The sequence below is a fragment of the Pinus tabuliformis genome, chromosome 6 (genome assembly GCF_031772625.1).
Source record: "Pinus tabuliformis cultivar Carrire ecotype Pingquan chromosome 6, CPIR1, whole genome shotgun sequence".
NCBI lineage: Eukaryota > Viridiplantae > Streptophyta > Pinopsida > Pinales > Pinaceae > Pinus > Pinus tabuliformis.
Genome location: NC_142292.1, coordinates 1,779,673,941 through 1,779,699,857, shown reverse-complemented (window position 1 = coordinate 1,779,699,857; position 25,917 = coordinate 1,779,673,941). Strand labels below are relative to the sequence as shown.

At 36.6% G+C, this 25,917-nt stretch overlaps 2 protein-coding genes across 2 annotated transcripts; both read left to right on the top strand.

Moving 5' to 3' along the window:
- Positions 1-11,444: 11,444 nt before the first annotated feature.
- Positions 11,445-12,518, top strand: LOC149266105 (disease resistance protein RUN1-like). Its single transcript, XM_089407192.1, has one exon. It carries the CDS (start codon positions 11,445-11,447, stop codon positions 12,516-12,518), a length of 1,074 nt encoding a protein of 357 aa, XP_089263318.1.
- LOC149266104 (uncharacterized) lies at positions 12,276-14,946 on the top strand. The gene is made up of 3 exons (XM_089394881.1): positions 12,276-12,413; positions 12,523-12,853; positions 12,959-14,946. Exons 2-3 carry the CDS (start codon positions 12,578-12,580, stop codon positions 14,744-14,746), a joined length of 2,064 nt encoding a protein of 687 aa, XP_089251007.1. The 5' UTR covers positions 12,276-12,413; positions 12,523-12,577; the 3' UTR covers positions 14,747-14,946.
- Positions 14,947-25,917: the final 10,971 nt, after the last annotated feature.

Below are 25,917 nucleotides of genomic sequence, written 5' to 3'. Positions count from 1 at the left end.
GAAGGGTGATAGGTTCAATTTGAACCAATGCCCGAAGAACGATTTTGAAAGGGAACAAATGAAGAACATTCCATATGCTTCTGCTGTCGGAAGCCTAATGTATGCTCAGGTTTGCACAAGACCTGACATTGCGTTTGTTGTGGGAACGTTGGGATGATATCAGAGTGATCCAGGTTTAGACCACTGGAGAGTTGCAAAGAAAGTAATGAGGCACCTTCAATGAACCAAAAACTACATGCTTATGTATAGTCGAACGAACAATTTGGAAGTAATTGGCTACTCAGATTCTGACTTTGCTGGATGTGTTGATTCACGCAAATCAACATCAGGATAAATTTTTATGATGGCTGGTGGAGCTGTATCATGGAGGAGTGACAAGCAAACCTTGATTGCCACTTCCACTATGGAAGTCGAGTTCGTCTCCTGTTTTGAGGATACTTTACATGGTGTATTGCTTAAGAGTTTCATTTATGGGCTTAGAATTATGGATTCTATTTGTAAGCCATTGAGAATGTATTGCGACAATTCAGTTGTTGTTTTTATGGCTAAAAACAACAAAAGTGGGACTCGAAATAAACACATCGACATTAAGTATTTAGCTATAAGGGAACGTGTTAAAGAAAAGAAAGTAGTCATTGAGCACGTCAGCACTGAGTTGATGATCGATGATCCTTTGACTAAGGGCATGCCACTATTTAAATTCAAGGATCATGTAATGAATATGGGACTTGGTTCCATTATGTAGTTTCTCATTGTATGGACAATGTTATTTTAATGAAATTATTAATTATTTTGATTTTTTTCTCATATTTATGTGCACCTTAATTTGATTTGAGAAAATTCATCTGTGTAGGACCAAGAATAAACATAAGGTTTATTCATTAAGAAATTGTTGCCACATAAATTTTAATAGAAATAAATACATAGTAATACATGGAAGATAATACTCGTCATTAGAGGACTTATCACCATGATTCATGTATCTATTACTTAATACAGATTATCAATGGGTTGTAAGATGAGACATTAAGATTGGAAGTATGGACCAAGTGGGAGAATGTTAAGCTCCCTCTCCCAACGGTTGCCGATTTCTGGAAACCAACTGCAGTAATTTCTGGAAACCAACTGCAGTTATTTCCTTAAATTATGGAAATCAACTGCAGTTAAATTAATTTCTTGTTGGGAGCTCCTGGAGTGGTCCATTACTCCCTTTGCAGTTCTCTACCATGATCTGTGGAACACTTGACACATAGCCAACAGAAGCTTGATGGAAGCTTGGCTATAAATACTTATGTTTGGTCCCCAAGCTCACTAACTCAATCCCCTTCAGCTTTACACCATCAAGTTAGAGTGAGCAGAGCTTGGAAGTGCCACATGGATGAGAGATTTTGGGTCACCTGTTTGTTCTTGTGCATCTCATTTCACCTCGGTGCCTCTGGTTATTTTCGTGCTCCTATAGAAAACAGCGCACCCTCCCTTACTGTTCATTCTGATCTAATTGTTCAATGGGTCATTTGAGTGTTGAGTGGTTTATTTGAGTGATTGAGGGACCGTAGTGGAAGCGTAGTGGATAGTCTGCCTCAAGGCTTCTCGAGATGTTGTAGACACTGAGAAAAAAGCTTCCAAAGTGACTGTGTGCGAAATAATGATCAGAAAAGAGAAGAAGCTTGCGGTCATATTCAAGGTTTTACCGCTGATTTACAAACTTTGGAGTCTGGACATCTAATTCTTTGTGTATTTTGATTCTTTTGTTCCGAAGCATCAATGGCCAGAGGTATGTTTCTTGGGCATCAAGTTTTTTACGATTCTTTACAATTCTTTTAGGTATTCATTCCACATTAAAGAATCGTTGTTCAACTATCAGTGAGATGACCATATATATATTATATATACCATGGTGGAGACAACTGCAGAAACAGAGTTTAGTAATTCATGATAAGGTGCACACCCCACTGCTACTACACGCCTACCTGCTTGGTCCAATATGCCTAAGTCCACGCAGTCCAAGGTCAACGCAGTCCCACGGATGTGTAGATGTTTTACAACTGCTCATCTCGATGTTTGAACTGGTCAAAAATATTTTTTTAAAACGTTGGAGTTTTGCATTTTAAACATATTGAGTCAACACAATATGTGAGTGTAAGTTTGTTGGAATTGACCACTCTAACAAATGCTACTTTGTGAAGAAAAAAAAACTCCAAGATAAATATTGAACTAGATGAACGACTTTTGACCTGTGCTAAGGAGGGATATGGTGACTTGTCTATGTCTGAATGAAAATTGATAGTTTGATGATTATTGATTTTGTAGTTGTGAAATGTCTTTATCAAATGGTTTCCTGTTTCTTTCAATTCTGGTTATAAAAAGGGTTGGTGGTTCTTAAATTGGAAGCCCCAGTATCCGAAACATCAATTCTTGTGTGTTAGTAAGGTCAAGTTGTTTGATCAAATTTTGAACACATTCAATATCCATACCTCCATCCTAGCAACTGACGGATAGCCGAAAGCGAAATATGTGACATATGGTGGTTGGTCCATAGGATGATTCATTACTTAACAACACTTATCGCGAAAGCCTCCACGAGCCAAGTTGTCATATTGTTGATCTTGCAAAGTTCATCAAAGATGGTCAGAGGAAGTTACATTTTAAATGGAGGTTAAGAGACAACTCGAAGATGTGGTAGTGAAAGAGTGGTGTTTGCAAGATTCCATAGTGGATGTGAGTGCTGATGAAGACTATTCAGACATATATTATATTTGTTGTTGTAATATGTGATTTTAATATTTACCATGTAAGAATTCAGGGAAGGTGTTGGAAGTAATGTTTCCATGTCATGTATAGTTGTCATTAGGAGTTACGAGGAGTCAGTCTCGAAGTTGTTGTTTCCAATGTATGCCTTGTAATCATGATTTAGATGTGTCAAAGTCAGTAATTTATGTCTTATATATTTGTACCTGGGGTGATCAATAAAATTATCAAGTGTGTTTGGTGTTGTGTGTGCAATCTCTCTCGCTCTCTCTCATTTTTTTATCACTAATACATGCAAAATGTTCTAAAACATAATTTGACTGTATAAGGTTCCACTTCATCAAAAGAACTCAGTAAAATAGTAACATAGAAAGAGATTCGATGAATTACATGTTTATTATTCATAAACAATAAATAAATAAATAAAATTGTAAGCGTGGCAGGACTACATCATCAACATGCCCAATATATCACCTCGACAGTCTATCCAAGACCTCGTGAACATAAACAATGAATATTTCAATTAAAATACTTTATAGAATTTTTGTTTCTAAAATTTATTGTGTAATTTGAATTTTTTTATTTCTTGCTCTTTGTCATTAGATTGTTATTTTAAATTTAGATGGTGTATTATGATTTTGATATTTATATCATTGATTTTTATAGTTTAAAAGAAATATAATTTAAATATTTTATGTTTTTGTTTTTTAAATATGGTTTTTCATAAATTTTGTTTAAAATATAGTGAAATATTTTTGAAATACTAAATTTGAGTTGTTAAATCTATTCAAATCAAATATTTTAGAAAAATATTTTCAAAGTTTTAAATTCATTTATGCATTTTAAATAACAAAATATGTGCTAGATTACACTTCACTCCCTCATAAAGTCATTTTGATATAGTGATTAATAAATTTATTGTTAGTATTTTATTCATTTTAATAGAGTGATTAGTAAATTTATTTTTGGTATTTTATTAGCCCAAGATTTAGGTATCTCATGGTATTCTATATAATATAGTTTATTTAATAAATGGATGACTTCATTGTAAGATATCTTTTGGTTAAAAATAATAAATCTATGCCAACTTGATTTTTAAATTTATGGTTTTCATAATAATCATTATATTTTTGTTACTATACATTTTATTATCCTTTGATTGTGTTTTTCACATTTTTCTAATAAAATGATAATCTTACTCCCAAAAAAATCACATCATCCCATTAAAACAAAAACATAAAACATTTAAACTTTACCATCTAAACAAATTAATACTATCACCTCATATCCATTCTATAAATTTCTTAACTCTATAATCCAACCCACTTCCTTTATCTTCTATTTGTATTATATTTTTAAACTTGTGTGAATCCAAATAATCAATACTTATATCACCTTATATCCATTCTTTAAATTTGTTCAAGTCTATAATCCAACTCACCTTATATCCATTTTTTTAAAGTTGGTTGCTTCTGGATTATAGAGGATACAAAAGTAAGTTGGCTCCTCGGGCCAAAAATGCTTTTAATTCAGTGCCCCTTTCTTCTGGAATACTCTTTTAGTTTATCCGCTCCTTTCCCACATTAACTTAGTTGGCATTTGACTTTCTGTCCTTCGTTGAGCTTGACTTTCCAAACGAGACTACAACTTGGAACTTCCATAACAGAGGGACATGTCATAGTCCTGAAGTGTGCTGATCCCTGTGAATGACTATATCTCACTAATTTGTTGCTTTGTGGAGTGGTTTTCTTATACTGGTGGCGCCTTCTTTTTCGGGAAGAATGGTCTTGCGCTAGTCGTTTCTCCACCTCTTCAATTTTGATGTTTATACTTAGACTGGTTTGGATCCTCAAATTCAACGCCAGTTTGATGCGTCTATAGTGACCACGAGTCCTTAAATCCAACCCAACGAACCTGTCGAGTTCAACTATTTCTCTCATGATATTGGTACTATGAAAATATTGAAAGGGTGGGGACGAAGGATTCTGCGATGGAGATTTCGGTCAACAATCCACCACTTCACTTAAAACAATTCCCAAAAATAATAATGGACTAGTTTTGTTTTTTTTACCCACTCAAAAAACGTTGGTATATTGTGTTTAAAATGATGTTTTGATAATCTAAACCCAATTAACAAATGATTTTTTTAAGAAGAAAAAAACTACTAGTTATATTAAAAAGATACTAGTACATATAGCTCGATCATCGACGTTTACTTGTTATCAGCAGAAATTTCATCCGAAATCTCCTTTACAAAATGTGCATTATCCATGAAAGCTATAGAAAGGAAGTTATAAAAATCCAAAAGTGAAACATTTCTTTAGAAATAAGACCAGATATTCAACTCATGATAAAATGGGAGAAAATATTGTCACAAAATATTATAAAACAACCCGAAAGAGTCCAAATAGGTGCCACTATAGAATCTGGCTGGCCTGAGAGAACAAAAGGAATCTTTCAGACCAATCACGCCAGAGCTCAGTGAGCAACGAATGCATTGAACCTAGACGAAGGCGGGAATAAAGCACCTGTAGAAGAAGAGCTTGCGTAGGCGCAGTATCGAAACCAGGTAAGGGCTAAATGATGCATTTCTCCCATGGGGGATTGTTTGCGGTGTCGAATACCCAACCCAGGTTCAATTCCACGATGTGCCGCTTACTGTCATGGGCGTCCAAATCGCAGACGACGCCGTGCGGTCCGCCAGTGCAGAGATTATCAGGAAACAAGCCTCTCCAGTCGATATCAGAATTGATGGCTTCCAGAACCTTGTAGACCGCTTCTTGCTCTCTGCTATCCAGCGCTGGCTCTGGCATGTAATCATCTCCATTCCCCAAAACTGACAGAAGCAGCAGCAGCAAGGGGATCGCCATTGCAATTCAAAAATCTCTAAAAGTGAAAGTATTTCGGACTGGATACTGAAACTGTAAATTACAGAACGGATTACAACAGGTTGCTGATATATATGTTGGTTTTTCAGAGCGATTTCAAATTTGAATTTTATTCGCCCGCGCACAACCTCATGTATGCCATAACCTCCAAACGCATGGCATGCGATTTCAAATTTGAATTTTATTCGCCCGCGCACAACCTCATGTATGCTCCATGCCATAACCTCCAAACGCATGGCGTACTGTCAACGCAATTACGGCGGATCTATCATGCGCATGGTGGATCATGTGGCATAGACATAAGCAATGGTTGATGAACGCGGAATCAGAATTTGTTAGCCGGAGAAATGATGCACACGGGTTGACAGCCAAAGCCGATGTCAGAACCCGTTTCCCAACACTGTCCTTAAGGTCTCTTAAGGGTGCATTTATGGAGCTATAGAGGTGGAAATAGCTCTTGCCATTGAAAAGAGCCAGCCCTTAGCCCCACCAACTAATTTTGACCAAGAAATAGGTCAGAACCCCGGTCAAAGACCTTCAACGCACCACCCAAAGAGCGATCACTCCCAATCGTCCAACCCCAAGAAACACGGAATTGTCTACCGACGCAAAAAAATAGCCTCGACGACCGCTTTTGTCGGAATCTCGTATTAAAATTTCAAAAAATTCAAAAAATCTGTTAGTTAGTTAGTTGGAGTGTTTGAATCGATTTATCTTATGGCGGAAAAAATTCAGCATCATCAAAAATCAATCTTCTTGGCACATTCCAAATTTTAAAATTTGACAATTACTACAAATTCCTAGGTTATTTTATGGGATTTCTAGGTTATTTTGTGGGATTTTAAGACTACGTGCAAAAACACAGATTACCGAAGAAAGTCCCCTATCCATTCAGCCAACTACGATCCAGCTATTGAAGCTTTATCTCTGCAAATGAAGGGAAGCCCAGCCGAAACGAAGGAGGAAAAACAGATATCATGACAAAATCGACTTCTCACAAAGGATCCAGGAGAAGTCCTACCACATGATGAAACTAATTTTTTTTTTTTTTGGTCCAGAAAGAAAAAAGCATCATTGTATTATATTGAGACAATATAAAAGATCCAGATGGTACAAAAATGGCACAAAATAGATGCCGGGAAACCTTGATTTTGAGACACTGTGGCCAAAAACTGAAGGATGGGTTCCTTCAAGGATGAGGAAACCAACATCGCTGATCCAAAAAAACATCAGATAAAACAAAAAACAGTCATCTATGCATCACATGCTGTAACATATCATATATGAAACTGAAATTTTTAGAGATTGCTGGACATCCATATATCATGTCATATACAAGAAAAAACAACAAAGATAAAGAAAAGAGAACCTGTAAATAATCAAAAGAGCTTCAAGATCCAGGGATAGAGAAGTCCTGGATAAAACAAGAATTCTCTCCATCTATTACCTTCATGGACCATGAACCTGTACCTAAGAGCAGACCCTTCTTTGACAGGTTGTCAACTTGGTGATTCTGAGCACGGCAGATGTGTTGCATGGAACAATCTCTCATGAGCCCCCAAAAAAACATTATTCTGTCCATCCACCCTACCAAGTGAGGGCTTCTAATGCGGCAGGCTCCCTTGACATGATCGATCACTGTTTTGGAATCACCATAGATTGAAATAGCCTGTATATCAAAAAACACGCAGAAAACAAGAAGTCCCGCTAGGGCTCTCGCCTCAACCATACTATTAGTGCCATTTCCTCCATTCCATGAAATAAGATATTGAAGCTTCTCGTCCATAATAATGTGAACCCGCAGCCACAAATATTTTGTTGCTCAACACCATCAAAAAACGCTCTAGGAACTCTGTTGAGGAAACATTCTTTCTCTTTTATGTGGCCTTTTGTCATTTTGGGCCGCTTTATAGGCACAAAATCATAGATGGTTATGATATGTTGCAAAATAGTCTTTAAGGAGTCCTTTGAATCTTTGAATATTTTGCAATTCCTCCACTTCCATGTGCACCATAGGACAATAATAATAAAAGATCTCCATGGTTCTCTTTGCCCACTCCACCATTCAAAAGCTGCATGGATTGAAACAAAAACAACATGAGGGAAACCATAAAGAATTGCCAATTCATACCAGATTTGCAGTGAGGATTTGCATTGGAAGAACATGTGATAATTGGATTCCTCAGCTGATTCGCACATTGAGCATCTACTCGGCCCGTGCTAGTTCCTTTTCCTTAAATTTTCCCATGTCAAATTTTTGTTGTGGAATACCAGCCACAAGAAGAAAATTAATTTTAGAGGGCATCTCGTCTTCCAGAGGATCGGAGGATATGTAGCGCTAGAGTGAGAGGCCTTTAAATTAATCACATTAGAGTAAATGTCTTTTACTCGGACCGACAATTTTGCATTTGGCACCAGCCAGATTAGATGGTCAGCTGACCCTGAGCGATGAAATCCACAACTTCTGAGAGCATCCTTGACAAAATTCCATAGCATAACCAGAGACTCTGGCATACGAAGATCATTGGCTTCTTTCCATAGAGGGATTGGGCCATGCCAAGCTAAAATGAGCTTGTCCCAAGTAAAAATGCCTTTCGTGTGGAAGAAAGATAAAAGTTTCTTGGGAATGGATATGCTTTCCCGCCCACCCAATATGGGATCGATACCAATTAAAATTCTGCTGCCAGAATGTAGGCTCCACTTCAGATTCTTTAAAAAATACTGCTCAATTTTGCGAAGACTGAGCCATATAGCAAATCCATGCTTGGCTCCAATCGATCCTATTCTGAACCAGAATTCCAAATCTTTACCTTTCATGTATTTCTTTTTAATAGTGATACTCCACGGCCCTACCCCAAAAATTCCTCTCCACAGCGATTTGCAAAGGAGCGCTTTACCAAAAGCCCTTAAATCCAATAACCCCCAACCTCCTAGGCTCTTAGGCAAAGAAATCTTTTCCATTTTGGACAGATGGAATTTCCTCGGATCTGATTTACCACCCCAAATAAAATTTGCAAAAATCCTATTCATTTTGTGGATGATACTTGCAGGAAGGAAGAATATATGAGCCCAATATACAACCAATTGCGATAATACTGCTTGAGTTAGAAGAATTCTGCCTGCCAAGGATAGACTCTTGTATTCCCAAGCCGAAATCTTTTTGTAATACCTTTCTATTAACCATTGCTAATCCGCTTTGGAATAGCCCTTGGCTTTTAGCTGAAAACCTAGATATTTTAAGCCATCCTTGAGCGATCTCATCTCAATTCCAAACAACTCAAAGATCCATTTCACCATTTCCATGTTGATATTATTGTGGAAGAGGGTAGATTTTGCCTTATTAATTTGTAACCCAGTAGCTCTTTGGAATCTATTAAGAATTTCATTGAGACATATGATCCACGAAACCTTGCAAAGCATTACAAAAATAAGTACATCATCAACAAAGAGGTTGTGCGAGATGAAGTTATTCCTGCAAATCTTGACAGGCCTGCACCTATTTTCGGAAACCACCTTGTTAATATGGAGGCTTAAAGAGTTCATTTCTAGGATAAACAGAAGAAGAGAAAGGGGGCATCCTTGACGAAGCCCCCTTTCTGCTGGGAAGAAAGGAGAAGGCATTCCATTTATGATGACCGCGTAGTTCACATTTTCTACGCATGCCATTATCCAGCTGATGGAATTTGATTTCAGGCCGATCTTTGCCAATAAACATCTAATGAACCCCAATCTAAACAATCATAAGCTCTTTGTAAATCAATTTTCAGAATGGCTGCGTCTGATTTTTTTGATATCATAGAAAACAGACTTTCCTGAGTATTAGCGACTGCATCCAATATATTCCGCCCTTTTAAAAAAGCATGTTGATCCTTAGTAAGAAAGGTGGCTAAAGTCGCTTTTATTCTTTCAACAATAATTTTTGTGATGATTTTGAAAGTTATATTGCATAATGAGATCGGCCTGAAATCTTGAAAAGATTCCGCTTCTACCTTTTTTGGGATTAGAGCAATCAGAGTGGAGGATGTGATCTGATGAACGCTGCCTAAAATTCTAGATGCTTCAACCATCCTCAGCAAGTCTTTCTTGATGATATAAAAAAAGTGAATAAAAAATTCTATAGTCCAGCCATCCGGGCCTCGGCATTTGTCTTTTTTAAAGGCCCTCATTACTCTTAGAAGTTCATCCTCTGTTATTGGCTGAAACAGGCACTCATTTTTTTCATCATCAAACATTTGTGGAACCACGTCAATACTCCATAGAATGTCCTGAAAACCACACCCTTCCCTTCTTCTATATTGGCTTTTAAAATGTCTTAAAGCGTCATTTGAAATATCTTGTTGTAAGACGAAAAAAACACCCTTTCCATCGCTTATTTTCCATATGGTATTTTTCTCACGCCTGGAGTTTGCATACTTATGAAATAACTTAATGTTCCTGTGACCTTCTTTGAGCCATATTGCCCTGCTTTTGAGTCTCCACGAGGCTTCTTCCTGCTTCAGAGCATTTTGTTTTTTTCTTTCAAGTTCTTTTATGCGGCATTTCATGCTAAATTCCACTATGACCACACAACACCGGAAAAACTAGTAATTGAAATCATCTCCTCCGTCGATCCCCTTAATTCAATGAGCTGATCGCCCTAGACCAAGCTAATAACAAAATAATCCCATCTGTCTTTTTGTGCACTTCAGAAAGGCTGCGATCCTTTCGTATTATCCTGCTGGTTTATCTCCAAAAGTATAGTGTAATGTTGATCCTGTGATTGACGCCCTGCGACGTGCTATACGTGAGAATAAAAGCATTTAACTACGAACTTTCCAGTTCTCTCGATCAGTTGAGGAAATCAGCAACTTGAAGGTGGTCTGAGAAATCTTGCCGAGCAAATGAATGTTGGGGATTGCTGTAAGAGCTTTTTTTTTTAAGTGATCCATTGGCTCCAATGAAAAATCCATCTCAATAATTTGAATTGGACAAGCTGATTGGAAAGCGAGTCCATTTCCCTGCAGGGATTTTCGTAAATTGGGTTTCTCCCAGATAAATATGGTGTCTCTTGATGTATGTTCTTGTTTACTTTTTCCCTACGCAATCTCCTTTCCATTCTCTTGCTGTAGTTTGAATTCAATCAATTTGAATCAGGGGAATTGTGCGTTTCCTCCTTGATGTAGTTTGAATTCAATCCATTTGAATCAGGGGAAATGTGTGTTTCCTCCCTGATGTAGTTTGAATTCAATCCATTTGAATCAGGGGAATTGTGTGTTGCCTCTTGTGTTTCAGCAATGGTTACAACTTACAAGGGTAAGCAGAGACATTTTGCATGTTGTTAGCATTGAGAACTAAGTTGAATGAAACCCAAAGTTCAATGTGGTCCTTCCAGTTTTGAATGAAATCTGGTATTCCTCATGTGAATAGATTATCAGATGCCCATAGCTTTGTCAAATTTTGTAGCTTTCTGAACTGTATGGAATCTCTCCACTTACTCCTGCACGATCGATGTACCTGTTTGGTAGATATAAAGAATAAAACTTCAAAAGGACCTCTGGAATGATTTGTAACGTTCATGATTTTATTACTCGCCACTCACAAGCGGAAAATAGGAATTATCCCATATGGATACAGAAATTTAGAAGTGCTGCTTGGTACTTGACACTTACCTAGGCATTTCTCATTGGTTATTCATCCAGGAACGAGGCGGAGCTTCTGGACAAAGTTGTTCAAAGCCTATTGAAAAAACTTCCAAAAACACCGCTTTTTGTGGCTAAATATCCAACTGGATTGGATGATAAGCTACAGCACTTTGAAAGTACAGTGCTAATGCAGCAGGGGCAGAAGCGTGACGTCCAGGCCAGGGTTGTCGGAATTATAGGTGTTGGTGGTATTGGGAAAACCACTTTGGTGAAACAGATCTTCAACCGTAGGTGCTCTGAGTATGATGGATCCTCTTTTTTATCTGATGTTAGTGAAACTGCAGCTAGAAAATCTCTGGTTGATTTGCAAATGAAGCTCATTAAGGACTTGACACACAGGGATATTAAAATTGAGATTGTGGACCAAGGTGTGATAATCCTTAAACGTTACCTAGCTTGTTGTAATGCAATGATAGTTTTAGATAATGTAGAGAAGGCCGATCAATTGGATGCATTCTTACCAATTAGGGATGTTCTTAGTTCCAATAGCTTGATAATAGTTACCTCTCGGGACAAGCATGCTCTCCTATGTTCAGAAATAGCAGATTCATCAATTTATAAGCTCACCGGGATGAATAGAGCACACTCCCAGGAGTTGTTCTGCTCATATGCCTTCCAGCAGCCACATCCACAACCAGGATTTATACATCTGGTGGAACGGTTTGTAAGGACCTGTGATGGATTGCCGTTGTCATTGAAAGTTACTGGGGCTCTTCTTTGTGGAAGAGATGACACATATTGGAAAGAGCTATTGAATGAATTTCACAAGATACCACCCGCGGACATACGGGAAACGCTCAAAATTAGTTATTATTCACTCGACCAAGAGCACCAGCAAATATTCTTAGATATGGTTTGCTTTTCTATAGGAGAAGATATGGATACAGCTAAAAGAATATGGGGAGCGGTGGGGATTTCAAATTTAGAGAGCAAGTGTCTTCTGGAACTGGACAGCGGAAAGCGGATAAAAATGCATGATCAGGTTAGAGATATGGGAAGATATACTGCTGCGGAAAGATCAATGCCCCATCGTCTTTGGTGTCACGCCACCAACAATAACAATGTTGATAAGTTATTTGAAGAATCGTCGTGGTCTGTAAGTGATTCAAACATTCCTCTTTGGTTCAAAATTTTTAAAGTTGTTTTGTTCAACGCAAGATCTGTGCCCTGGATACTATCTATCTTTTATTTTTATGATTGAATAGGTCACAACCGAAGTTCGCGGGATTTCGACGGTTCATTGTGTAGACGGTTTTCATTATGGATTCGGTGTACAAAAGGTATATTCAGGAGCTGTTGGGAAACTGTAAGCGGGCACTGTTCAATACAGATCGTTATCATGGTTTGCGAATTCTTGCAAGTGAAGATTATTATGTAGAAGCTATATTGAGGAGGGTGCGGTCACCACATCTCATATGGCTCCGCTGGTACAAATGCCCCTATTCTTCCCTGCCTTCTTGGGTTCCCCTGAAAAATTTAAGAGTTTTAGAAGTGAGAGGAAGCAGATTGAAAACCTTGTGGCAACAGGAATCTCAGGTACGCAATTTTGCGTGTTTATACTTCTTTTATTTCAATCTCAATTTGTTTGTAGATGAGAATCATCTCGAAATCTTTCTTACAGTGGAAATGTGTACATTGCAGCCGCCTCTCCAGTTGCGAGAGTTAAACATCTACTCTCCAGTTTCAGATTTTCCAAAGTCCATAGGACAACTGAAGTACCTTGAAAAGATTGTTGTGGATTATGATGGGACTGTCCAACTCAAAACTTTGCGAGAGGAATTTTGTTATATGCACTCTTTGACATACTTGGTTTTAAGACATTTCACAAGAATGAGATCGTTGCCTGATTCCCTGGGAAAGCTAACAAATCTTCAGCACATCGATTTGTCTTATGCTACCAGTTTGGAGATGCTGCCTGATTCCATCGGAAAGCTACCAAACCTCCAGTCCATTGATTTGTCTTATTGTTCCCGCCTGGCGATGCTGCCAAATTCTTTTGGGAATTTGACTCGACTCAAATGTCTCTCTTTGAAGGAATGTAGGAATGTGACCATTTCCAAAGAGACACTTGGAAATATTACCACGCTGGAATTCTTGGATCTTTCATGTTGTTCCGAGGTGAAAGAATTGCCTCCCCAGGTCGCACATCAACGGTTCTTGGAAGAACTATATTTAGTGGATGCTGAGTTAAAAGAATTGCCAAGCGGTATCGGTGACCTATGCAACTTGGAGGTACTCCATTTAGGGGACCGTTTGTTGGAAGTGCTGCCATCTTCCCTCGTTTCCCTCAATAGCTTGAAGGATTTGCGGGTGAGCAATTGCCCGCGATTGAAATGCTGGCCGGATACTTTTGGACGGTTGACTCAACTGACACGGTTGAGTTTGGTTTCTTGTGGGATACAAAAGTTACCACAGGATATTCTCCTGCTGAACAATCTCGAATACTTTCGCATGGAAGATTGTCCATTGGGCGAACTTCCATTTAAAACAGCAGAACGAGAAAGAGAAACAGTAGCAGCGTTGAATGAATTGGACGACTACAATGGCAAATGTATCTTTGGTTTGGAGAGGCTCCGGGAATTTGAACTGGTTAGAGTACAGATAAGGGAGGTAACCTTTCCTGTAGGAGTTTGCCGAAACCTTAAAAGACTTCGCTTGTTTTACTGTAAGGAATTGAGGCAGATAGGAAGGCTGTGTGGTATCTATGATCGTGAAAATGTAAAGGAGCTCACCAGTCTTGAAACGTGGACATCATGTTTGGAGCTCTTGGATGTGAGTGGATGTAGCAAACTCAAGAGCATACAAGCGTTGGAACATCTGACATATTTGCATTCGATGGGTGTCTCTGGATGTAGTAAACTGAAGACCATACAAGGATTGGAACACCTCACAAAGCTTCGATCCCTATCTGTTGCTGATCTCGCTGAGATAGAAGTGTTGCCGTCTCTGGAACATCTGACATCTTTGTATTCGATGTGTGTCTTTGGATGTAGTAAACTGAAGACCATACAAGGATTGGAACACCTCACAAAGCTTCGATCCCTATTTGTTGCTGATCTCGCTGAGATAGAAGAGTTGCCAGCTTTGGAAAATTTATGGTCTTTGGCGGTTAGTCGATGGCCCAAGTTCAAGTGCATGCAAGGGTTGGAGCACTTCAGAAAGCTTCAATATTTATATGTTGAAGAATGCGCTGAGATAGAAGAGCTGCGAGGTGTGGAACATTTAATGTCCTTGCGAAGACTTAGAGTAAGGTACTGTCCCAAACTGCAGTGGCGCGGGAGAGTACTGGAGCAGTTGCGCCAACGATTGAAGGAACATTTCATATATGTAAAAGAAAGCAAAATCAAGAGGCTGTGGTCTGCTATTTCCGGAGCGAGAGAGTGTGACGAGGATAGAAAAACAAAAAAAATGAAGACCATGTCAAATTAAGACCATGGTATATTTTAATATTCTTATGTTAAGCCTTATTGAGTTTCTCGTGACCTTGCTTTTGGTGGGTAGTAAGTGTCGGAGTATTGGGTTCATTTAGTTGTCAGATTTTAATTATGGCATGGAAGACATTGACATTGTTGAGGTTAGATAGATGGCAAAACTTCGAAGCTCCCGTTCGAACTCTTCCGTGGTTGTCAAATTCTATTTTGGTGAGAGGTGTTATTCGTGTGAATGTTATACTGGTTAATGTTAAGGTTGTTGGTTTTTTTTAATAATATTAAATAATAATAATTATTATTTATAGTATTTTTTTAATAATTATAATAAGTTTTTTATAATTTTAATTTAAGTATGGGTAATTATTAAGAGGATGATAGAGGTTAAATTTGTTGGAATATTTATAGTAGTATAGTTCAAGGATTAAGTTTTTATATCTCCAAATTAGTTATGTTCATTTAATTAATTTAGCTTAAATTAATTAATTAAAAAAATGCTACATCAACACATGTCATATTAGGCATGGTATTGATAAATCATGGTATTGTAAAAAGAATTATTTACAAAATAATAAATAATTTAAAATAAAATTATAATGAACTTAATTTTTATAATATAAAAAAAAATTGGCAACATGTGACGTATAATGGAGTAAGTGTGTTGATTTTTATGATGGATTGATGTTTATTTGTGTTTACCAAACATTTAATTTATATGATTAATTGGCAAATTTAATGATTAAAAAGGTCTTTTTACAAAAAAGTTGAGTTCAAGTTTGAAGAGAGACATATTTTAATAATCAAATCTTTACATAATTTTAATTTTATGTTAAATTTTTTTTTTTTGAAAAGACTTTATATAAGGTCGTCATCAATTTTTGTAAGATGAAAATAGTTTAATTTTTAATTATTTATTTATTAATGATAATGTGAATAAACACTAGTTTAAGCACAAAGAAACTAGTTTATTTTTTAATTAAAATTTATTTTCTCCTAAATAGTTTGTTTTATGTTATAAAACAAATAAGTTGATTAGTTTGAAACAAAAGTTTTATTATTGTCATTATTTAATCACTTAAATTGGTTCATCAATGTGGAGCCATTTTTTAAGAAATAGGTAACTTATAAAACTTACAGAAATAGGATTTTGCAACTTAATGTTATCCAATCAAATAAGTTAAAAATTATTAAAATAAATCATTTTTAATGAAAAATTTTAAATCAATTTTAATGAAAATTATGATGTTTATTTTTTTTTTAATTTTTTCTATAATAATATTTCATTTATTTTCAAATCAATTCAGAATATTTAAAAATAATATTTTCATAAATTTTAATGGGTTTCTTTTCCTTGTTCTTTTTTTTCCTATTTTTTTTTTAGAAATTAAAAAATTTATGTTAAACATAATTTTATTTACAATATGTAAAATTTATTTTTTAAAAAATGAGTTATATTTTTCATACAATTCCGTGGCTAAAAACACAAATATCTTGCTATTTAGAAATGAAAGCATTTGAAATAGTCTTTGTTCGTGAAAAGTAATGATCATATTGTGGATTGAATAAACAATGTCTGAGATTGATATTCTAAACATGGAATTGAGCTGTTATTTTAGATATAAATGTTAAGATAAATTGAAAAAGTAATATATTGGTGTAAAAATTAAGAGAAAATGAATTAAAGAACTAAAATTATTGTTCAAATTGAATATCTATATATATATATATATATATAAGAGTTAAAAAAAGCATAATGAATAACCAATATGATTAAGTATATTTTGTTTAAAGGTAATTATTCATTCATAAAAAAGAGATTACATAGTGTATTGTCAAAATAAAAAGAGATTTAAATCTTCTCAAAATCAAGTTCATGTGAATAGGTAATGTTGTAAAAAAAAATATTTCATGTATATAATGTTGTCAAAAACTTTTCAAATAATTACTTTTCAAATAATTAGTTTTAAAGAAAACAATAATTGGAAAAGGAGTAGACAACCACATGGATTTGAACGAGTGAGTCTTAAGCATGGAGTGTGGTGGGCTCCAGTATTGTAGCAATAATGCTACAACTCCTGGAGCTTCCTATCTCTAATTTTATCAACCCGGTAGTTCGTACAAACTTGGAAGCGACGGTGCTGTATGCACAAGTACTAGCTCTTGTCGCAGCTGTCACTTGGTCAGCTGGCACAAGTCCGCTAGGGCTCAAGCCAATTTCTATATGCTCTCAGAAGAAGCTTTCTAAATGATGGACGAAGGCTATCTCAAAGGAAATTTATCTACTTTGCAAAAATGAACTGAAAGCCAACCAAAACGTGGAAACCCTAGTAAACCCTAATCTGACTAGTTTAACCTCTATGATGCAATAGTGAGAGTGCAAACTTCTAGAAATGATGCCATTACTGCTAGTGATATGAAATGCATGAACTTAAACTACTTCCATTGAAAAGAACATTGTTTTTGTATTTTTGCTTAAATGGTTGGAGTGATTATGATTTTGTTTCTTATTAGGGTTTGGCTGTGCAGAGGTGGTTTGAAGGGAAGGAAAGCTTGGGAAAGGTCAGGGGGGCTAGGAGAGGTCCTAGGGGATCCCTAGCATCAGTCCACAGAAGTCCACAACGTTCAGGTGCTCGGCAACCGAGTTTGCAGGCTTCTACAGGATGTCTGCAGGGGATCCTACAGGAAACTCAGGAATTCTACAGGAAGTCTGCTAACTTCTACAGGATGTTCTACCGTGGGAGTTTTGGGTGATGGTGAAGTGATGGAGCGGTATGGGTGGATAGGTAAGATGGAGATGGAGCTTGGGATGGCTCAGGGGTAGAGAAATAATATGGAGAAAGAGTGCATGAAGTTGGTTGGTGGATAGAAGGATGGAAGCAACGAAAGGTCAAGAAAATGGAGCTACGTGGACAATGGAAGAGTTGGAAGGTAAACGAGCTGAACAGAGGTCGAGTAGGTGGCTTTAGGCGTGGTTAAGAAGGAGAAGAAGGAAATGGAATGATGCTGAGTAGTGTAAATAAAACAAATTGCTTATGTCTTGCACCAAAAACGAGAATTCATTAACCTGTGCTACCTGTGCTATTAAACAAATGAACAACAATGTAAATCGTGAAGAGAAGTCGTGCATGGAGTTGGAATGAAGAAGTATGGTTCAAGATCAAAGTGCATGGATGGATCTACAATTAAAATTATTGTGTTGCAGCTTGCATGAAAGTAAAAAGACTGCGTTTTTTGGTGGTTGGTACAGACTGCACCCCAATCTCTAAACAGAGATGGCAGTGAAGGCACTATCAACCTTTTCTTGGAGCTCCAATGAATTACAATCCTCCTATTCTAATCTAATCAACTGAAAGCGATTTAACCATAAGCTAATCCTACTCAATCTCATTAAAGAAATCAAATCAGCAGACTGTAAATTCTAAATGCATGTCAAAACAGAGGAAATAAAGTGCTGCAAAGAAAGGCAAATAACACTACAAGGAAGAGGAGGTCTATTGCTCTCAGGTTGGGCCCTAACCTGAGAGCTATAGCTCCCTTAAAAACTCAGAATTAGATCCAAATCTGCTTGCCTTTATTCATAATCAAGAGTCTAATGTCATGCCAAAATTGGCTTACAAAAACAAACACCGAGCTGTAACTCGTGCTCAGAAATTACAATAGTAATTCAAAAGTTCAAAAAGCTCCTATCAAAGGCTACGACCTTCATATTTATACACAATGGAGATCAAGCTGGCTTCCTCCATTCGTGGAGCTTGGCTGTCCAACTGAAAGTTAAACTGCTGATCTTGTAGAATCTGTTGGCTGCCTTTAAGCTCGGTGGGGAGAGCTGTTGGAGCTCGGAGTTAAGGTGAAAATCACGAGGAAGGTCATCAAGACTGTGGACAACCTCCCTATGAACCCGCAATGTCACCTTTGCTGTCTCCTTGTCTCCATTTGCGTGGTCTTTTGCTCTCTTTAATGCCAAAAACCTGAAATCATCATGTATTAGCCACATAGATATAATGCCTGCCCTTCTTCCTACAAATAACACGAATATACCAAGAAATGAATGCATAAGTGATAAAAGATGAATGGTTGAGCAAGGTAAGTAGGCCAAATGAGCCCAAATTGTACCAAAAATTGGGGCTCATCAGAGTGCCTTAACAATACACCCATTTGTGAATTCAAAGTTCTATGGGCCTTGTTTTTCCTCTTTAAGTTCTATTGCTTTTTAATTTTTGACATTTTTGTTTTATAATTATTGTTTCCACTTTAGTAATCACCATTGTATCCAACAATAAATTGATATAAACATAAAATTTGAATATATTACAAAAATATATTTTTTTTTTCTCTCTATAATATTATAAACTAGCAATTAGGCAAATATTTATATAACTAATGCCAAGTAATGATCAAAGTGATTGCTATAGTCTTGCCAATGGATAGGGACTAATAATAATAGAGGAGACATAAAGATTGTGATTTCATACATAAAGTGATGAATTATTAAAAATATAATAATAATTGATTTGTTTTTCAACCATTAAAACTAGTTATTTTTGTATTAGTTGATATCAAAGTTAGCTTCCTTATAAGGGATATGTTTTACTATTTTTTAGGTTTCCAAATCTATTATATATATATGTTCTCTTATTTTTCAAACTTATATGTCTATTACGTGGGAACCATTGTCTTCAATTAAGAGAATTTTGAGGTCTAAAATGGGTCTCCCAATAAAAATAATAAAATATGATTTATGAAATTTTAAAGAAATAGAGAGCTTTCTTTTTAAATCATATTTTCAACTTATCTCTTTATAAATTTACTCAAATGTGAAGTGCATCCTATGAGTGTCGACTTTGCATTTTTAGTGGACCCATAATTTTTTTTTTTGAAAATGCAAGTAAAAAAATGTGATTTCAGACATTTTTTTGACCCCAAAATTCTCCTAATTCTTTTTCAAGCTTCCATAACCATTATAGGGATATGTTCTCATTCTTCTAGAGTTTGTATAATTATCACAAAGATTCATCATATTATTTTGATGAAGGGGAAACATAAAGAAGGGTTGACTAAACTTTTCTTAAGGATGGTATTCATGTCATAGGATATCCACTGGATGAGTTGATCGACCCTTCCTCATGCATAATATTTCCATCAAGATGATGAATGGGGATATGTTAGCTAATAATCCTTTGTTAGGCATAATATTGTAATCTAAGGGGTCATAGGGAAGGGTTGTTTAGGGGATGATCTTCTCTTTAACGAATATCATAGGTCCTTGACCAAAATATTTTCATTATGTCGAGGCACTAAGTGTGTTCAACTAACTCTTCCTCAAATTTAGTATTGACATTGAGGGAGACCTAAGGGGAGATTTCATTGACCATTAAGCATAACACTGATGTCATAGAAAATTCGAAGGTATGATCATTAAACCCTTTTTGATGCATAATATACACTAAAGGGGAACTCAAGGAAGGATCAACCAAATTTTTCTTGATCATAGTATTTACATCATGAGGAAGCATGAGAGAAACGGTCAATTGGCCCTTTTTAAAGCCTTAATCATTTCATTGGGGGATATTGTAAGGAGGGGCAGACCAACCCACCCTTGTGCATTGGTTTCATAGAGGATCCCAAGGTAACTATCAGTGAACCCTTTTTGACGAATAATATTAATTGTTGAGGGGGACTATGTTGAAGGTTTGATCATTCCTTCCACAAGCACAGATTTTTCCTTGTGGGGAAGTAGCGAGAATAGACGATTGACCCATCCTCAAGCATATATTCTCATCAAGGGAGTAATAAGGGAAGGGTCACTCTATTAATATCATAATCCTAATCTTCTAGACATCTAAATTAATTATTTTAGGATTTAGTTTATTCTAGCATATTTGTCAATTTGTTGAGAGGATCTATAACTTAATATGTAAATGAGACTTATCACACTCACTGGATTATAAGATTGGTTGATCTCTTAGAATTTAACATAGAGTTAATTGATATCAACTAATTCTATTTTCATGTGAGGTTCATAAGCTTTTAGCCTTCTATTTTCTTTGCAACTATTTTTTTCCTTATTTTATAAAATTTTGCGTGAAGGCATTTTTTCAACATGGTATCAATTTCAAAGCCATGTTGAATAATATGGGAAGGATTTGTGATGTATTGAGGAAGTAGGAAAGTATCCACAACATCATCCTATATCTCTCCAAATTCAAAAGTAATATTGAGGTGATAAAGAAAGATAATATTTTTTAGTAGTTAAAAGTACAGTATCAAATATATTTTGATATTGAATCTTAATAGATAGTGTTTTTATTAGATTTACCTTGTTTTTCAAGTAAACAAGTTGTAATCTAATTTTTATTTATAAATCTATGGTTTTTATATTGTATATTTCATTAAAAGCGTTTGTTGCAATTGTAATGCCATGAGATCTAAGTCTAACATTGTATTTTTGGTTAAAATCCATTATTTTTAAAATTTATTAAATGGCTCATATTGTATAAATTGCTTTAGATATATTTATAAAATTTGACAATGAAAATGATAACATTGTAGATATTGAATTTTTCTCCAAGCTCCATCCATCATTTTTGGTCAGAAATCTACAAATTGTTGGACAAAAGACCACATTTGGGGGGGGGGGGCAGGCGGCAGGGGTGGGTGGGTAAATCTGAGAGCAAATTTACAGTTCACGACTTTTATTTAACACACAAATATACAATAATAATCCATAACCATTTGTAACATATCAAAATATATAACAATGCATCATAAGGCCATCATCACATCAATAATACATCATGAAGCCATCACATCAATAAAAAGAGACACGCGTTTTACATGGAAACCCATATGGGAGAAAATCACAAATTCTTCTTCTTCTTATGCTTCAATTCATTACATAGATTTGTAAGCACCAAAGTACTGGAGGTACACACAAAAAATGTTCAAGTTGATACTTGTGGTAGGCTACAACCTAATTGAAACACCAACCTTGAAAATGTGTAAGTAATAACTCATTAAGGCTACAACCTAATTGAGGCACCAACCTCGAGGGTGAGAAAGCTTCAACTTTCTCTAGGCTCCAACCTGATTGATGCATAAACCTTGATGTTTGAGCAAACTCTAACCTACTCTAAGCTCCCAAACTTAGTGGAGGCACCGACCTCCTCCTTCAACCTCTTATGGACTGCATTTTAAAATCTTTTAAACTAGGTCCACATAATATTCAAACAAAATAAATATTTAAAGTGAATAAGTTGATGCTATAATACTACTGTGTATGCCTTGCCATACCCTATCACAACTCTGCTTCAAATTTTTCACTAATATGGTCACATATGACTCATCTCAGAACTTACTTCTGCCATAAAATCAAAGCCACTTCAACATGCTCATAGGCCCTCAAAGATATTACATAGATTTCAATCATAAAAAATATATCAATGAGGTTTTTTATGCCCTTAGCATATCCACCTTTGAACTCTGATCATTGTGCCTCTTCCAGATTCCAATTTGGCTCAAGAATGAGCTCAAAAACTCAAAATAACCATTTAAAACCATATATTAAATTAACAGTTATACAAAAAGTCATTTTTCATGTGTTATACATAATAAACTTGTTCTAGCATCGACGCAACAAGATGTACACCACTGGTTGCTTAAATATTCAATAAAATGAAACTCTGGTGGGAAAAAATAATCAATAAAAATTGAATCCAAACCTCACAACCTGACTGATTGAACCTGCACCTTCCAATCTACAAAATAAAACGCATACCAACTATGGCAGGTGACAGTGCTTAGTAGGCCATCTTGGCCAATGATTTTGTTATTGTAGAATTAACTTCAAATTGAAGAGCTAAGATATTCGATCCCGGGCCACTCCACGTATGATTTAGAGTTTAACATATACAATGTATCAATCACCTATAGCGATCTCAATCTAGTGTGTTGATTGGGAGATGTTATATGTAACATATACAACATGTCTACCTCTACATGGCTAGCTCCAATGTATGTTGTAGCCTTCAATGTGACTTTTGCTTCACTATTAAACAAAGAGTTAGGGATTCAACCTTGAACCACTCCTTGTATCAATCCAATCGATCTGATGTAACATATATAATGTGTCTGTCACCACATAGTAAGCTCAATCTGTTGTAATATATACAACATTTCTATCACCATGTGCCCAACTCCAACAACCCAGTGCTTCATTTTGTATTCATATGTGGCACATGAAACCAAATCTTCCTCGACCTCGTTTGCAATACCATTCAAACCTAGATTACTATGTCAGATATCAATTGAACTAGGGTTATGTTAATGAGCACATTGTAGTAATAAAATAACCGATTGAATGATACTCAATGAACTAATGAAGAATTTTAGACCATGGTTACTTGCCTTCGAAAGAGAAAGATTTCTGAACAATGTTCAGTCTCCACTCAAAACCATAACTTTTTAAATTCGAACCAAAACAATATATAAAAAATTTTGTTACACAACACACTTCCCATGATTGTTTTTCATAGCCCAAAAATGAGGGTATTTATAGTTGATTTGTGGTCCAAGAGCTTGATAGGGCTGACACCATTCACTCCATTAAACAATATTGTTAGTTCCCTATAATACCATGTAGCCTCCATATTGTTATTGTTGCACCCCATAGAATCCCACTATTGTTATTTTTGAGCCTTGTTGTGGCCAGCAACAACCCCCCCCCCCTTTGGTTCATTTAAGTGTTGACCAAAATACTTAAATGAATGGGGACCCTTAATTAATTCTTAGAAAAATCAAGAGTTTCCTTCCCTCAAGATAAGGTTACCATCATAGGCTTAGGTAAGTCTTTTCAACATTTTAAAACCTAAGTCTGTGATAAGAAGAAAATCTTTAAAGTTGCGTTGCAAAAGATAGGAAATACCTCTATTTCTCTTTAAATATCGATATGCGCAAAATCATCGTGTTAAGAAGGACATCATATCGCAACAAAGCAATCCTCATAAAGAAAAACTTAAAGATTCGCCGATCTGCGATCACGCCGATCGCGAGATCGCATATCGCAGAAATGAACTGACATGATTTGGTAAACATCAAAGTTCTGCGATCTGCGATGTTGCGATTGGTGCGATATTACACCCGTGCGATTTGCGATGGTGCGACTTGCGATCGCGCGCTATGCGAGCTTACGTAAGCAAATCATAAATCACTTCATTACGAATCCCTCGGGCACGCCATTCAAAGAAAAGCCACTTACCATAATCTGACTCAAAATCATGCGCTTTTAATGATAGTAAATGAATTAGTTGTCAGTTATTAAGTGAATTAAAGACGCGTGCCTTTGTAAAGATTTACTTCACGTAAGGTGGCATATTCGATACATCTGTTGCATTTAAAACTCTCCCATCACCTTTCTGGATCAGTCATTTCCATTTCACTCGTAATCTGCAGGAACGAAGAGCTAAGACGATTCAAACACAGACGCAGGAAGAAATGGGAAAGAAACACAAAGCTCAAAGCTCCGAAGCAAAGGAAAAGACGAAGGAGATGGCGCCTTTGTATACAGACACAGCCTGTAACAAAGACGCGGGAATATCAACATGGGAAAGCATGTACAGGCTGCTGGAAGAGGAAAATCCTAGAATAATGAAGGTTGCTGCTTCCGCGGGCTCGCACCGCTCTTCTGAGGCGTCCTTAGAGGACCTAGCATGTTCATTTCTTCACAGAATAGCGGCAAGACCCAAAATCCTACCATATACGGATATGATCAAGTGGATACTGGATGATGCAGACATGAACAACAGACAATTCAAAGTTCAAGGACACGGGCTCATCGGATCATTTGCTGCGCAAGACTTGAAGCTTATGTATCATCTTCCTGAACCACAAATGACCTATAATGCTCAATTAGTTAAGAAGTTCGCGGCGGAGAACCCAGACCTATCAGATACCACCAAAGATTGGTCTAGGAAAGAGGAGCCACTCAAAAAGGACAAAAACGGTATGTACAGCACTGGTTCCCTCACCTCTCCATATTGTTTTGCTGCGGCCATGCTCTGTAGGTTATTTGGGATGCCGGATATCAATAAGTTTTCGTCTGAATGGCTACCATTAATTGATGCTGCCACAAACGCCGATATTGTAGATTGGGCCAAAATTCTTTCTGATAATCTTTACACGGCTGTTATCAGTTACCGGTCTAAAAGATCCTTGTCTCAAAGGGTCTATCCTCCTTTTTATCTGTCTGCATATGTTATGGATTCTGTTTGTCTTGTGTCTAAATTCCCTATTATGGGTTGGAAATGGACTACCCAGGACCCATTGCCCATCCATGTTTATCATAAGGTGTTATGGGATTCTCAGTTTGCCCCTCACTTCTATCAGATTTGCCACGGGCTTATTTTGCCCTTGTATAGAATAATGTATGATAAAGACCCCCCGAGGTGCTCTCCTGAGGCACAAATCGACATCATCCCCATCGCGAGATGGTTCGGGGAAGAATGGTTTACTTATGTTAGAGTTTTTGGAAGCACTGTACCTCCACATGTCCTACCTCTATATATCCCTGATAAACTTTTGGCTCGGGAAATTGCTTATCAAACTTGTTCAGAAGGCGGCCTGACCAAAGACCTAAAAGACAAAAAGAAGGCCATATGGCCCCAATTTCCTGTAGCTTGTGGGGCCTTCTCATTGTTCGATGTAGGACATGCTTTTGGCGAAGTGGAGAATGTGACGTGTCTTCAATTATTTAAATTCCCAGCAAGGCCATTTGACCCAAATGATATTGCCCAAGAGTTCACAACGAACGTCAAAATAAGAGTGTTCTCGGGAAAGAAAGATTTGTTTGATGATCTATTTCAGAATAGAAGTTCGCTCCAAGAAATTTTGCGGGAAGCTCGGTCGAGGTTGTCTCCAGATGACCTCCAAAGATTCATGCTATACAGGGAAAGAAGGTTGGCCAGTATTCCGCTAGAGAAGCTGCGACTGCATGCTAGAGAACCAACTCCGAGCATTAGTCTCAGCGAAAACTCCAGCACTTCCAGATCTAAATCCAACACTGCGCAAGAAGTGCCTGAGCATCCTAAAGAGTCTGGATACGACCAAGGAAAAAGCGAAGAAACAACTAAAGATACAGCTCAGTCAAGTGCAATGTCTCAACAACAAGTTATCGCCTCC